Raw genomic sequence first — 15,778 nt, 5'->3', positions numbered from 1 at the left:
GAGACACTGAGAGACACAACCTGTAACACAGAGACACACACAGACACACCCTGAGACTCAACCAGGGGCAGAGTTACAGACACATGCTGAGACACAGAGAGACACAACCTGTAACACTGAGAGACAGACACACCCTGAGACTCAACCAGGGAGAGTTACAGTCACATGCTGAGACACAGAGTCACACCGACACTTGCTGAGGCACACACAGAAACACACACACACAAACATAAATCGAGACAGAGACATACACAGACACACGCTGAGACACACAAACACAGGCTGAGACACAGAACCTCACTGAGGCGCACACACACACACCGAGACACAATGAGCCAACACAGAGACATACAGACACTTACTGAGACACAGAGAGATACGCTGAGATACAGGTAGACGCTGGGAGAGAGACACGTGTTGGGTATTTGCTCAGAGAGACACATAAAGACACAAGCTGTGATACAGAGAGACACACGCTGAGGCACAGAGAGACACGTCCTCAGACAGCACACCCACAGACAGAAGCTGTGACACTGAGAGACGACACAGACACCCGCTGAGTCACAGAGAGACACCCGCTGAGTCACAGAGAGACACCCGCTGAGTCACAGAGAGACACCCGCTGAGACACATACAGAGAGCCGCACACAGAATGATAGAGATTTACAGACAGTCTGGGACACTGAGTAACACACAGTGAGACAGACAGCGACATTTGGAGGCAGACACTGAAAGCAGGGCAACTCAATTGGAAGCAGAAGTCCCGCCCTTGTATCTTTCTCATTGGGTTACTCCGGGGGCTGCGCGTCACTCCGCCGGCATGTCTCCTGGGGATAGGTCAGTGTCCATGTCAATCAGCGGCGGCCTTTCCGACTGCAAACCCGGCCGAGTGGAAGCGTCAAACCAGAAGGATAAGAAAGACTGCCCCCGCCCCTTCGCATAGGCGATCCGCAATGGAGGAGGTGACGAACCAGGTGGAGGACGAAGGACTGCGTTCGGGCACCGTCTCCAAACTGTGCAAGCAGCGCAACCCCTACAGCGTCCTCAAACCATTCCCCGGCAAGAAGGTGATGAGCAGGAGGTTCGAGAGACCCACCATGGTGGAGATGCCGCAACTGGCCATTGGAACTGGAACTGGAGCGGGAGGAGGGGCTCATCACCATCATCCGCCGGTTAGCATCAACACCGAGCAGCAGCCAGAACAACAGCAGCATCACTTCCACCATCAGCACCAACAGCAGCAGCAGCAGCATTACCCATACCAGAGTATCTCCAACAGCAGGGTAGCCCTGGGAGCAGCATCAACATCATCCTCTACCTTAGCTTCAGCATCTCAATCACACCTTGGAGCAGCGGCTCCAGACTATCCTGTCAGGTATCACAACATATCCACAAGCCAATCCGGAGCTGAAAACATCATTCTCAGCGCAGGTACAGTGTCGGTGTCCCTGATCACAGTGTTCATACGTTGTGTTATATTCCATTCACTAAAAGCCAAAAGTTTCTCTTTTGAAGGCAGTAATTTTGTTCTTGGCAAGTTTTCCCAAGAATGGGTGAACTCTTAAGTTACTATTTTGTTTTACAGCATGTACCTGGCTTATTAAAGCACCATGGGTACAACACAGGAAGGATTTTACTCCATATGCTGGTGAATCTGTATTAAGGTTCACTCTCAGTTTAAATTATATTACATGTCGCTATGGTTTGAAGATACCTTTTCGCTGCCGAGTTCAGTGTCATTGTGATAGCTGGTGGCAAAACATAGATACAAATTGAAATGAATACAGAAAACGTGAAGTAAAAAGCAACAATGCCGGGAATATGAAGCAGATTTGTCAGCTTCTGTAGGAAACGACAGGATAACAAATGAGGTAGGGACATTCCTCAAGAATGGCAGTTTGTGCATTTGATTAATGTATTATTAATCACTCACTTTTTACTGTTCTTGGAGTTGATATTTGTACTGCATATCATGGTGCGATTCCAACATTGCTATTCTACATCTCGATGATATATTAAACTCTGAGATTTTGGTGAAATTCAAACACAGGGTTCACCTTTTCAACTAAATTAGCAAAACTGGTTCTGAATTGGTAATTCTTCATAAGAATTTGCTTGTCTTTTATTACATTGTTCCTTTCAGTTATTGGCTGAAAGGTTGTAAATCTTGCATTGCCTTGCATTATGGAGCAGTGAATCCACATTATTACTGCTCAATTAATAGTGAACACTGGAGATTAGCAGCAGCTTGATCAGCATCTGCAAAGGAAAGGTAGCAACATGATTTGCACATAACCAATAATCCAAACTGACACAACTAGGGTGGAGGAATCCCTTTTGGATGAATCATGGCAGGTCAGGACAAGGCGAGGAATATAAAGAGGGGACAGAAGGACAACAGGTAAAGAGTCAAAAGCTAATCACTTCCACAAAAGAGATGTTCAAATTAAAAGTCTATTTGCCGACTTATTAATGAAAAAACTTGATCTTATCTCTTCAGCTCTGCCTTTAATCTACACACACTTCCTTCCCTCCTGTTCAGCTGGCCTCCTCCCCTTTGAGCACAGAGGTTGTAAGTGCAAGTCCCACCCCAGGACTTGAACACAATATTCCAGTCTGCCACAACATTACACTACTGAGGGAGTGCTGCATTGTCAGAGGTGGGTGGTCTTTCAGATAAGACATTAAACTGAGGCCCTATGTTCCTTCTCAGGTGGATTTTAAAAGATTCCATGGTATACGAAGGGCCTGTACTGCGCTGTAATGTTCTATGTTCTATATCGAAGAAGAGCAGGCAAGTTATCTCTTTCACCAGGTTCCTGGTCCTAATATCTCGTAATGTGACTCGGTGCCAATTTTAGCTTCATAACGTTCTTGTAAAGAACTTTGGGATGTTTTATTACAAAGGTGCTGGAAAACAACATGTTGTTGTTAGTTTTTCACTGAACTATCTAGATTATTTCTCAAATTTGTTCCAAATTATGACTGGGCAGTCAGCCTCATCATTTGTAGTGGTGTGTAGTATGTTACCATGATTGAATTTGTTCCTCACAAACTGGTAAAGTTCACTTTTGACTGTCATCATGCAAGATTGTGTCGGGGAGTTGAGGAATATTTTGTGAAGCAATGTAATTGTGATTCCAAATGCTTTATCTTTTATTTCTTTGATTTTGCATTTTTTTTTTTTGTTACATGTAACACCAAATTACACCATGAATATTAGGCTGTTTCTGGTGTCCTTACCTCTGTTTGATCGCTTTAACTGTACCCCCGATAGTACAATTTAAAATTTAAAAAATTCATATATTGGGATAAGATGAGGAAGGCAATTAATCTCCGAGACTGCATAATGGACATTTATTGAATTTGTACAAAATGAATAAAACTTAAGTTCTGCCAATTTGATTGCCAACTAGCCATGGGGTGATAACATTTGGTCAACATGAAAAACTCATCTACATACACCACATTTTAAATACATCCAACAATTGAAACTAATTTTGATTACTTTTGCTTATTTTTTGGCAGAACTGCATTAGGGGAAAAGTGAACCCAATGGCATAAGGTAGCTGAACTTATATCCGTAGAATTTCAATTATTAAGCAAGAGTGCTCAAGTGAAATTATTGCTTCAGTTATGCCCAATTAAGCGTTAACTCAGTTAAAGTGCACAACTAGTAGAAGGTCCCATGGCTAGTGTCATTAGTACTCACTTAAAACTGTAGAAAAAAATAATCGTCAATGCATAATAGCTTTTCAAATCTTTTATTTTGAAAATGTACAGATGGTGATAATTTCGTCAGTTTACTCAATGTGCAGGAGATGGCAAGAATTAGGTGTCACAGTGCGTTAAATGTTCCCTTTCAGCATTTGTGGGCCACATTCAAAGTAAACTTTAGAGAATATTGTTCCGAATTCTTGGTTGCATCTTAGTTCCCAACTGAAATGGATTCAGCCTCCATCTTGTAAAACCGAGTCCACGGTAAGCGTAAGCGAAGTTTCTTCAACTGTTCAGCAATTTTTTCATTTTGAATTAGATCATAATCTAAGTGCTGAATTAAAAATGGATGAGTGTACTTTGTTTAAAAACAAAACAATGATAGATTACCATTTACCTAAAGAACCTGGGTTCAAATAAAATTCTTCAGGTTGATGGAATCATTGCATTTACGTCATAGGAAGAATCAATTCAACTTACCATTTCTGTTCAAATGCCAGCTCTTCAACTGGAGCTTTCCACTATATTTCTATTTTTCTGTCCTTTCCCTGTGCCTTCTATATTCTCTGCTTTCAAATATTTTTCCAATCGCATTTTACATTGATTATTCAATAACTACTTGCAATAAAGGGTCCCATCTTCTCATGTTCCTTTGTGTGTAAACATTTCTTCATTTTCCTTAGTTCTAACAATAACATTTCATCTATGCTCCTTGTACTGACTCAGTGACCACTGGGAAACTGGCTTACTTTCCTAAAATCTTTCAGGATTTTACCAACTTCTATTCTGTGCCTGTTACCTTTCATTATAATAGTAACATAGAACATAGAACAATACAGCGCAGGACAGGCCCTTCGGCCCACGATGTTGCACCGAAACAAAAGCCATCTAACCTACACTATGCCATTATCATCCATATGTTTATCCAATAAACTTTTAAATGCCCTCAATGTTGGCGAGTTCACTACTGTAGCAGGTAGGGCATTCCACGGCCTCACTACTCTTTGCGTAAAGAACCTACCTCTGACCTCTGTCCTATATCTATTACCCCTCAGTTTAAAGTTATGTCCCCTCGTGCCAGCCATATCCATCCGCGGGAGAAGGCTCTCACTGTCCACCCTATCCAACCCCCTGATCATTTTGTATGCCTCTATTAAGTCTCCTCTTAACCTTCTTCTCTACAACGAAAACAACCTCAAGTCCATCAGCCTTTCTTCATAAGATTTTCCCTCCATACCAGGCAACATCCTGGTAAATCTCCTCTGCACCCGCTCCAAAGCTTCCACGTCCTTCCTATAATGCGGTGACCAGAACTGTACGCAATACTCCAAATGCGGCCATACCAGAGTTCTGTACAGCTGCAACATGACCTCCCGACTCCGGAACACAATCCCTCTACCAATAAAGGCCAACACTCCATAGGCCTTCTTCACAACCCTATCAACCTGGGTGGCAACTTTCAGGGATCTATGTACATGGACACCTAGATCCCTCTGCTCATCCACACTTTCAAGAACTTTACCATTAGCAAACACTCTCGTTCCTGCTATCAGTGCTCTACCCCCGCCAAGTCCAATTTATCTTTCCTACGATTCTTTGATCAAAACTGAACTTGATAGTCCTGGTAGGGTCCAAAAGGCATTCTACAACTGAATCATCACCTTTTCAGTCTTGTGTTCCAGATGAATTGAGATGAACATTAACATTCCATTCGCCTTTTTGATTACTTTTTTTTACTTATACAATAGTGTTTAGTGATTTATGTAGATGGACACCCAAATGTAATTTCTCTGCCATAGCTCCTAAGATCTGACCATCAAGAAAATATTCCAATTTGTTTACTCAAGATCCAAAATGGATGACCTCCCATTTCTCCACATTGAACTTTATCTGCCACAGTTTTGTCCACGCATCTTCTTTTGGAACTTTTCCTTCCATCAGCACAACTTTTTACGCTTTATAATTTAATGTTAACTACAGACTTAGAAATAAGAAATTTTATTCCTTCATTCAAATCATGAATATATATGGTGAAATACTGAGATCCCAGAACAGACCTTCAGGGAACCTACTTGTCACATCTGACTCATCAACAAATGAACCCTTCATTCCTAATTTCTGTCTCCGACTAGTTTCAAATCTTGTCACAAGATTACCATTTACTTCGACATCATGCCAACCTGAAAAGTATCTAATTACCCAAACTCTTTGCATTCTATTTGTTAGTGTGCTATCTTCGCAGCCAGGTTTTCTTTATTGCCATGTTTCTAACGTAGCACCTAATCACCTACCTTTATGCAAACCACATTTTCTTTATCTACACACTTAGTGTTTCCCTCAACAAATGAGTTGAATTTATCAGACACACCTTCCCTTTACAAATCAATGCTGATGGTTTCTGATTAATCAAAAATTGTCCAAGTGTACACTGATTTTATCCTGAATTTGAACTTCACAAGTTGCTCACAACCAAGGCTTATAGAGCGGATTTCTCCATAGCCCGATGCCAAAATCGGGATTGGCGATGGGGCGTAGAATGGCTTCCGACACCAGATTCGGGGCAGGCGCCGGTTTGGGATGCTCTGCCCCCTCCAAATTGGTACGCAGTCGCAAGGCCGTTGGCGCTTCATCAGTCGGCCCATCTTCATTGCTCCGCCCCCGATGAGCCAAGTTCCCGATGGCATGGGCGACGTGTAGTCCCACCGGTTGGGATCCTGGCGTGCCGGCAACCGACATTGTCCAGTGCCGCCGCACTCGTCCAGGATCCGTGCCACTGGCCGAGGGACTTGGGCTAGGGGGAGTGGTGCAGGTGGCCAGGAGGTGGGCTGTGGGGTCGGGGTGGGCAGGTTAGGGTTTCAGCATGGCCGGCGCATGTTTTCCAGCGAGCCCGGTGCAGCTCATCAGCCCTGCACATGCGCGGCCTGGAACCCAGCGATTCTTTGTCCGTTTTCCACGCAATCCATGGGTGTTCCACGCAGTGCTGGTGCTAGCCCCTCACTGGGACCAGAATTGGTGAGGGGTTTGTGCTGATTATCCCGTCGTGAATTACCCGTGGATTCTCCGTTGGCACTGGCACTTAGCCTCAGGAATGGAGATTTCAACGGAAACGTTCCTTTTTTTTTTAATAAACATTTTATTGCGCTTTTTTGGTATTGTAACAACAATAAAATAAACAATGTACATGAAACAATAAACATAGTGCAAAAGCCGTCTCCCTTCCTTACAGATCCCACCTTTATTAACCCCCTACTCTAAGCTAAACTAACCCCCCAGCCCCCTTCTGCTGACGATTAATTTTCTGCGAAGAAGTCGACGAACGGTTGCCACCTCCGGGCGAACCCTAACAGTGACCCTCTCGAGGCGAACTTGATTTTCTCCAAACAGAGAAAGCTAGCCATGTCCGATAGCCAGGTCTCCGACTTCGGGGGCTTTGAGTCCCTCCAAGCTAATAGTATCCGTCTCCGGGCTACCAGGGAAACAAAGGCTAAAACGTCTGCCTCTTTCTCCTCCTGGATTCCCGGGTCCTCCAACATCCCAAAAATCACCACATCGGGACTCAGCGCCACCCTTGTTTTTAACACCGTGGACATGACATCTGCACACCCCTGCCAAAATCCCCTAAGCTTCAGACATGTCCAGAACATGTGGACATGATTTGCTGGTCCTCCTGCACATTTTACACACCTGTCTTCCACCCCAAAGCATCTGCTCATCAGGGCTGCTGTCATGTGAGCCCGGTGAACGACCTTAAATTGTATCAGGCTGAGCCTGGCACATGTTGCGGACGAGTTGACTTTACTCAACGCGTCTGCCCATAGACCATCCTCAATCTCTCCTCCCAGCTCCTCCTCCCACTTGCGCTTCAGCTCCTCGGTCTGCGTCTCCTCTGACCCCATAAGTTCCTTGTAAATGTCAGAGCGCCCCCTTCTCCTACCCACCCCCTGGAAGCTACCCTGTCCTGAATCCCCCTTAGCGGTAGGAGCGGGAAGGTTGACACCTGTTTATGCAGGAAGTCCCGCACCTGCAGATACTTGAATTTGTTTCCCCTCACCAAGCCAAACTTCTCCTCCAGCGCCCTCATACTCGGGAAGCTTCCCTCTATAAACATATCCCACATCCTCTCAATCCCCGCTCTCTGCCATAACCGGAACCCCCCGTCCACACTTCCCGGGGCAAACCGGTGATTATTACAGATTGGGGATCAGACCGATGCTCCCTCTGCTCCCACATTTCTCCTCCATTGCCTCCAGACTCTTGGGTCCACCACCACCACAGGGCTGGTGGAGTACCGTGCCGGCGGGAATGGCAGAGGCGCAGTTACCAACGCCCCCAGACTGGTGCACTTGCATGAAGCCGCCTCCATAAGCTCCCATGCCGACCCCTCCCCCACCACCCACTTCCTGATCATGGCTATATTCGCCGGCCCGTAATAGTTACTAAAATTTGGCAGCGCCAGCCTGCCCTCTCCCCGACTCCGCTCAAGCACTACCTTCCTTACTCGCGGGGTCTTGCCCGCCCAAACCAAGCCAGGGATCACTTTGTTGACCCGTTTAAAAAAGGACCACAGAATGAAGATGGGGAGACACTGAAATACAAACAGGAATCTCGGGAGGACCGTCATCGTCACCGTCTGCACCCTCCCAGCCAGTGACTACGGAAGCGCGTCCCAGCTCCGAAAATCATCCTTCATTTGGTCTACTAGTTGGGCAAGATTTAATTTATGCAGCCGGTCCCATTCCTGCGCCACTTGAATGCCTAGGTAACGGAAACGTTTCTAAGCGTTGTACTGAGCAAGAATTGCTGGGTGCTACCTGATGGACGACCTGGCGAGACAATCACCGGTATCTAACACTAATTAGAGTAATGACTGTCTCGCCAGCTAATTCACTTGGACCATGCTTGGCAGCTCACTGCTAACGAAGGGGTGCAGCACTCAAACCGATCCCGCAGAGCAAACCCCAGACACCACGCAGCCATGTCACCGCACAGACCCGCTTCACGCCAACTGTTGGACATGGTGGAGTCCACATGCGATACCCTGTTCCCCCAAGGGGTTGGAGGGTCAGCCACAGAGCAGCCAGTGCCATCTGGGAGGCAGCAGCCATCTTCGCAGGGAGTGTCATCAGGAGGACCACCACCCAGTGCTGCAAGAAGCAAAATGATTTCCACCAGGCCGCACTGTGGCCTCGGCCCCCTGGCACCGGTCCCGCCTGCCACCCCCGGCTGCCCCCCACCCCGATGACGTGAGGTTGGCACCGCTACCCCCACCAGCACAATACTGCACCTGCGCATCAACATACCCTGACACCCACCAGCTCACCCCACCCTTTACCAGCAACAGTGCCCAAGTCTGTCCCCCGCCATGCACTCCCCCCTCCATCCCCTCAGCAGTAGGTGTTCTGTTGCATCCCAGGTCCCAACTGGGTCCCAGTCAGATGTTGAACCTTTGGACCAGGTTATCTGGAGCTGATGCACATGCAGCCGTGTGATTCAGAGGGAGTGTCACTCCAGAGGGGGGTGACACTCCAGTGAGTCCATAGCCGATCGGAAGACTCCCAAAGTCCACAGGAGATGGTGCCGGAAATGCGTGTCACAGAAGCCAACATTGCAAGCGTGGCTACCACAGTGGAGATCATGGAGCACGATGTCAGCACCTTGAGTGGTGTTGTCCAAGGCGTTGCTCAGTGACTGACGGTCATGGCTGAGGGCCTCGGCTGCATATCCTGGTCGCTGGGGGATGTGGACCTTGAGGTGCTGCGGAGCATGTCCCAGTTGCTGAGGAACATGTCCCAGATGCAGGTGGATATTGGCGAAGCACTGCTGAATGTGGTCCAGTCACAGAGGGACATTGCTGAGAGCATTGACACACTGGTGCAGACAATCGGGAGCCGCCAAGGCTGGCAGAGCCATATGATGCAGGGCCCTCTCCAGCTGCCCCTCCATCCCAAGGAGACCCCCAGGGCCCTACGGGCACCGACAAGGAGGAAGAAGTCCTGGAGGCCAACACGGAGCCTCCCTACAGGGAGACGATGGTGGTCACCAGCTCTCCCGAGTCCCCCCTCCTAACGGTGAATCTCGGGATCAGCGGGCGGAACAGGGTGGCACAGTGAGGCATATGCCACCGGTAGGTCTGCATGGTTCTCCGGCCTCAGGCCCTCCAGAGGATGGCTGTCAGGGGTATCAAAGGCCACAGGGCGTGGTAAGCAGTAGGCTGTCACAACCTTTGATGTGTATCCTAGAGAGACACCTAGATGTAGTGGCAGAGCGTGCAGGGCTATGCAGATACAGGATCACTGAGAGGACATTGGGGGTGAGGGAGCAGCACCATCGGTAGCTAAGGATAGTTAGGGTCACAGTTGTTCACCATTAAAACACGTTACACCAGAGACATGTGATGCCTCTGATACATTATTCCGCACTGCAGTTCGGCCTACACACCCCTTGCCTTCCGCAAGGGGAGAGGGGATGAGATGACCGATGAGCCACATCCTATGAGAAGCGAGCAAGAATGAGGGCCCTCTGGGCAAGCCAGACCCTCGCTTCCGCCTGTCCTCCATCCTCCAGCTGCTCCCACAGGTCCTCCCCGGACTTGTCCTCCAGCCCCTCCTGGTCCGGCTTCTCCTTGTCAGTCTACTCTGCGGCCGCATGTTCCTCCTCCTCCACCTCCAGCACCTCGCCCATCTGCACCTCGCCCCTCTGCTGTGCCATGGTGTGGAGGGCACAATAGGCCATCACAAAGTGGGCAACCCTCCAGGTGGTGTACTACAGTGTACCACCAGAGTGATCGAGGCATCGGAACCGCATTTTAAGCAATCCGATGCACCACTCAATGACAGCCCGGGAGGGCATCATTATATCAGGTCTCTGCATCAGTCTCCGGTCTCCACACTAGCATCATTAGCCAAGATCTCCGTGGATATCCCTTATCTTTCAATAGCCGACCGGTCACCCCCGAAGACGCCAGGGAGCTCCGACTGCCCCAGGATATAGCTGTCGTGCATACTATCTGGGAAACATGCACACATGTGCATGATCTTGAGGTGGTGGTCACACTCGCGTTGAACGTTCAGGGAATGGAATCCCTTCCTGTTAATGAAGGGTGCTCCCACCCGAGCCCTGGAATGAACCCGAAAAGCTAGTGCATTGGCCTTGATAGACAGAGTGAGGTACCCTCAATAATGATGCTTAGAGATTAAACTGTAAAGAAGGCTTTATTAGGCTAATAACTATGCTACAGATTTGGACGAGAGCTGACTGCTATACAGACCATGAGGCAGGGCTTTATGTATGGCTCCCAGATGGGCGGAGCCAGAGGCGGAGTCCCCAGGGTTCCAAGCCTGGTCTTAAAGGGGACATCACCTTACATGATGATAAGGCAGTAACCGTTCATCACATTCACCCCCTGTTTAAAAAGGAGTCTGGCGGGGGTGAAGTGCCATCATAGGTCCATCCGTCTCGGCGGCCGGATCGTCCTCCTCGATCTCCTCAGTTCGGGTGGTGGTGCGGCGGGCACGGACGTCCCGGTTGAGGGCACATCCGGCAGCACAGCGGTCGGAGCTTCGGTCCGGCTCGGGGCAGAGGAACTAGGCAGGGCCGGGGGTAGCGGAGCCGGCGCCGGCGGGGTGTGTAAAGGGGGGGCGCAAGGGGGGGTGCATGGTAGGAGCTCACCAACGGGTGGTAGGGCCGGAAGGGGGTGTGTTGTAGGGGGCGACGGGTCCTGCAGGGGAGCGGCGCGGGAAGGGGCGTCTGTGGTGGAGGATCCAGCGGGCGCCAGATCCCGGAGGGAAACCGTATCTTGCCTGCCGTCGGAGTACTCCACGTAGGCGTAACTGGGGTTGGCGTGGAGCAGTCGGACCTTTTCAACTAGGGGGTCCGTTTTATGGCTCCTCGCGTGCCTCCGGAGAAGAACAGGTCCCGGAGCCGTCAGCCAAGGTGGAAGCGAGACCCCGGAGGTAGACTTCCTGGGGAAGAGAAACAATCGCTCATGATGGGTCTCATTTGTGGCCGTGCAGAGGAGTGACCTAATGGAGTGTAGGGCATCGGGTAGGACCTCCTGCCAGCGGGTGGTTGGGAGATTTCTCGACCGCAGGGCCAGAAGGACAGCCTTCCACACGGTCGCGTTCTCCCTCTCCACCTGCCCGTTTCCCCGTGGGTTATAGCTGGTCGTTCTGCTCGAGGCGATGCCTTTGCTGAGCAGATACTGACGCAGTTCATCGCTCATGAACGATGTACCCTGGTCGCTGTGGATATAAGCAGGGAAACCGAACAGGGTGAAGATGCTGTGCGGTGCCTTAATCACCGTGGCTGAGGTCATGGTGCAGGGAATGGCGAATGGGAAACGGGAGAACTCATCGATCACGGTGAGGAAATAGGCATAACGGTTGGTGGACGGGAGGGGCCCCTTGAAGTCCACGCTCAGTCACTCAAAGGGGCCCGAGGCCTTCACGAGCCGAACCTTGTCTGGCCGATAGAAGTGCGGTTTGCACTCCGCACAGACCTGGCAGGCCCTGACCATGGCCTTGACCTCCTTGGTTGAGTAAGGTAGGTTGCGGGACTTGATGAAATGGACGAGCCGGGTAACCCCCGGGTGGCAGAGGTCATTGTGGATGGCTTGCAGGCGGTCCACCTGTGCGTTGGCGCATGTGCCGCGGGACAGGGCATCTGGGGGCTCGTTGAGCTCCCCTGGACGATACTTGATATCGTACGAGTAGGTGGAGAGTTCGATCCTCCACCTCAAAATTTTATCGTTTTTTATTTTGCCCCGTTGCGTGTTATCGAACATATAGGCGACCGACCATTGGTCGGTGACGAGGGTAAACCTCCTACCGGCGAGGTAGTGTCTCCAGCACCGCACAGCCTCCACAATGGCTTGTGCCTCCTTTTCGACTGCAGAGTGTCGAATCTCGGAGGCGGTGAGGGTTCGGGAGAAGAACGCTACTGGTCTGCCTCCTTGATTGAGGGTAGCAGCCAGGGCGATGTCTGATGCATCGCTCTCTACCTGGAGAGGGATGGTTTCGTCCACCGCGTGCATGGCGGCCTTGATGATGTCGGCCTTGATGCGATTGAAGGCCGATTGAGCCTCAGCCGAGAGGGGAAAAGTGGTGGTCTTTAGGAGTGGGCGGGCTTTGTCCGCATACTTGGGGACCCACTGGGCGTAATAGGAGAAAAGCCCCAAGCACAGTTTGAGGGCCTTGAGGCTGCGGGGGAGAGGGAGTTCCTTAAGGGGGCGCATGCGATCGGGGTCGGGACCTAGGACCCCGTCTTCCACGACATAGCCGAGGATGGCCAGCTGGGTGGTGTGGAAAACGCATTTGCCCTCGTTATAGGTCAGGTTAAGGGCTCGGGCGGTCTGGAGGAACTTTTTGAGGTTAGCGTCATGGTCCTGCTGATCATGGCCGCAGATGGTGACATTGTCCAAGTACGGGTATGTAGCCCGCAAACCGTACTGGTCCACCATTTGGTCCATCGCCCTTTGAAAGATGGAGACCCCATTTGTGACACCAAAGGGGACCCTGAGGAAGTGGAAGAGCCGGACGGCTGCTTCGAAGGCAGTATAGAGGCGGTCTTTTGGTTGGATGGGGAGCTGGTGGTAGGCAGATTTGAGGTCGACCGTGGAAAAGACTCGGTATTGGGCGATCCGATTTACCATTTCCGCGATGCGAGGAAGGGGGTACGCATCAAGCTGCGTGAATCGGTTTATGGTCTGGCTATAATCCACGATCATCCGTTTCTTCTCCCCGGACCGGACTACCACCACTTGCGCTCTCCAAGGGCTGTTGCTAGCCTCGATGACCCCCTCTCCCAGTAAACGCTGGACCTCTGACTTGATAAAAGCCATATCTTGGGCACTGTAGCGCCGGCTCCTGGTGGCGACGGGCTTACAGTCGGGAGTGAAGTTAGCGAATAGCGAGGGGGGTGCGACTTTCAGTGTCGCAAGGCAGCATACCGTGAGGGGGGGCAAGGGTCCGCCGAACTTCACTGTCAGGCTTCGGTGGCTGCACTGGAAATCCAGTCCGAGCAGCAGGGGGGCACAGAGGTGAGGGAGGATATAAAATTTGAAACGGGTGTATTTGGCACCCTGGATTGAGAGATCCGCAATACAGTACCCCGTGAGTTGTACCGAGTGGGACCCAGATGCGAGGGCTATGGTTTGGGATGTGGGATGGGTGCGTAGGGAGCAGCGCCTTACCGTTTCAGGGTGGATAAAGCTCTCCGCGCTCCCGGAGTCGAAGAGGCATGCAGTGTCGTGCCCGTTGACCTGGACCTGCATCATGGAGTTCTGCAGGTGTTTTGGCCGAGTTTGATCGAGGGTGATCGCACCCAGTCGCGGGTAGTCGGAGTCGTAAAATGGCCGCTGCCGTTGGTCGCACGTGTCGGGTCGAGAAGATGGCCGCCGACCAGATGGCCGGTCCCATGATTCGCACGAGGCTGATGACTCGTCAGAAGAGGACGTGTCGGGTCGGTGCGCAGCAGCATTACGAGGCCTGCGGGCCTGAGAGCCTGATTTTCGGGCCGGCTGTTCTTTGTTTTTCTGGCCCCTGGGTCTGGCCAGGCAGACCCTCGCAAAGTGCCCTTTCTTCCCGCAGTCGCTGCAGATCGCGGAGCGGGCTGGGCAGCGTGGGCGTGGGTGCTGGCCCTGCCCGCAGAAGTAGCAAGGTGTGCCCCCATGGTGAGCGGGTCGCCGCGTGGCGCAGGCCTGTACTACGGGCGAGTCTGAGGAAGTCCGGGGGGGGGCTGGCAGAGTCCGCGGGGTACGTACCCAAGTTATGTCGGGCCACCTCCAGCGAGGAGGCGAGCGTTAGCGTCTCCTGGAGGTCTTTTGCCCCGTTTTCGAGCAGTCGCTGCCGGATGTAGGTCGAGCGGATGCCGGACACGAAAGAATCTCTGATGTGCAGGTTCATATGGACTTCCCCTGTCACATCCTGATGGTCACAGTCCCTGGCCAGTGCGGTGAGTTTCTCAACAAACTCGTCGAGCGATTCCCCCGAGCGCTGCCGGCAGGTAGAGAGCAGATGCCGGGCGTGCACCTCATTGACGGGTTTGACAAACCGCTTGCGGAGCAACTCAATCGCTTCCTCATAACTCGTCGCCTTTTCGAGCGTGGCGGAGATTCTGTGACTCACCCGGGCGTGGAGTAGACGCAGCTTGCGTGGCCCCAGGATGGGAGTCTCTGCGGAGTCCAGGTAGGCCTCGAAGCACCGCAGCCAGTATTAAAAAATTTCCTTTGCCTCCGGCGTTCGTGCTTCCAGATTGAGCTTCTCTGGTTTTAGGCCTGCGTCCATCCTGAATCTAGTTTAGCCTAATAAATTGAGGTACCCTCAATAATGATGCTTAGAGATTAAACTGTAAAGAAGGCTTTATTAGGCTAATAACTATGCTACAGATTTGGACGAGAGCTGACTGCTATACAGACCATGAGGCAGGCCTTTATGTATGGCTCCCAGATGGGCGGAGCCAGAGGCGGAGTCCCCAGGGTTCCAAGCCTGGTCTTAAAGGGGACATCACCTTACATGATGATAAGGCAGTAACCGTTCATCACACAGAGGGAGCGAGTATCCTTGTCCTCCACATGGTGTCAAATCTGTAAGGATATGGCACAGGTGCCACACGTCCCCTTGTTGAGGAGAATCCTCTTGTGGCATATGCTGTCCGACGTCTCTTCAAACTACTAGCAACACCTGTACACCTTGGATTGTCCCTGGCCTCCCTCTCTGCGTCCCTCCCTGGCCTGAAGGGTGGCTGGGACCTCGGGATGTGGCACAGGCCCCTGCACCTGGTTTGTTGCCTTGAGCCTCGGTCGACACTGCTGCCACCATCATTTCCAGGGTCTGACCGCCTGTCCTGCCACCGCCACCGTGCTGGCAGCTGCAACGGGGTCCACAATATTATCCATACTGTGATATCTGTGAGGAATCAGAGAAGGTGAGAGGCTATGGTTTCCACCCCTGACCCTCAAATCTCCCAAGCCTCCCCCACCCTTATACTTCCCACCTTCTCTCATGGTGCCATCCAACGAGCTGGTTGTGCTGGGGGACCCCGCCCTGCACAGGCATCCACAGCC

At 51.1% G+C, this 15,778-nt stretch overlaps 1 protein-coding gene across 2 annotated transcripts in view; it reads left to right on the top strand.

Moving 5' to 3' along the window:
* Positions 1 to 622: 622 nt before the first annotated feature.
* LOC140408861 (BEN domain-containing protein 4) overlaps positions 623 to 15,778 on the top strand; it is a 76,252-nt gene continuing 61,096 nt past the window's right edge. For both annotated transcript variants that reach the window (XM_072496667.1, XM_072496668.1), the window contains exon 1: positions 623 to 1,431. In XM_072496667.1, coding sequence (XP_072352768.1) covers positions 954 to 1,431 — 478 coding nt within the window. In that variant the 5' untranslated portion in view covers positions 623 to 953. The remainder of the gene's footprint in view (positions 1,432 to 15,778) is intronic.

The sequence above is a fragment of the Scyliorhinus torazame genome, chromosome 3, assembly GCF_047496885.1.
Source record: "Scyliorhinus torazame isolate Kashiwa2021f chromosome 3, sScyTor2.1, whole genome shotgun sequence".
Taxonomy (NCBI): Eukaryota; Metazoa; Chordata; class Chondrichthyes; order Carcharhiniformes; family Scyliorhinidae; genus Scyliorhinus; species Scyliorhinus torazame.
Note: the sequence above shows the minus strand (reverse complement) of the source record. Positions and strands in the feature narration are given on the sequence as shown.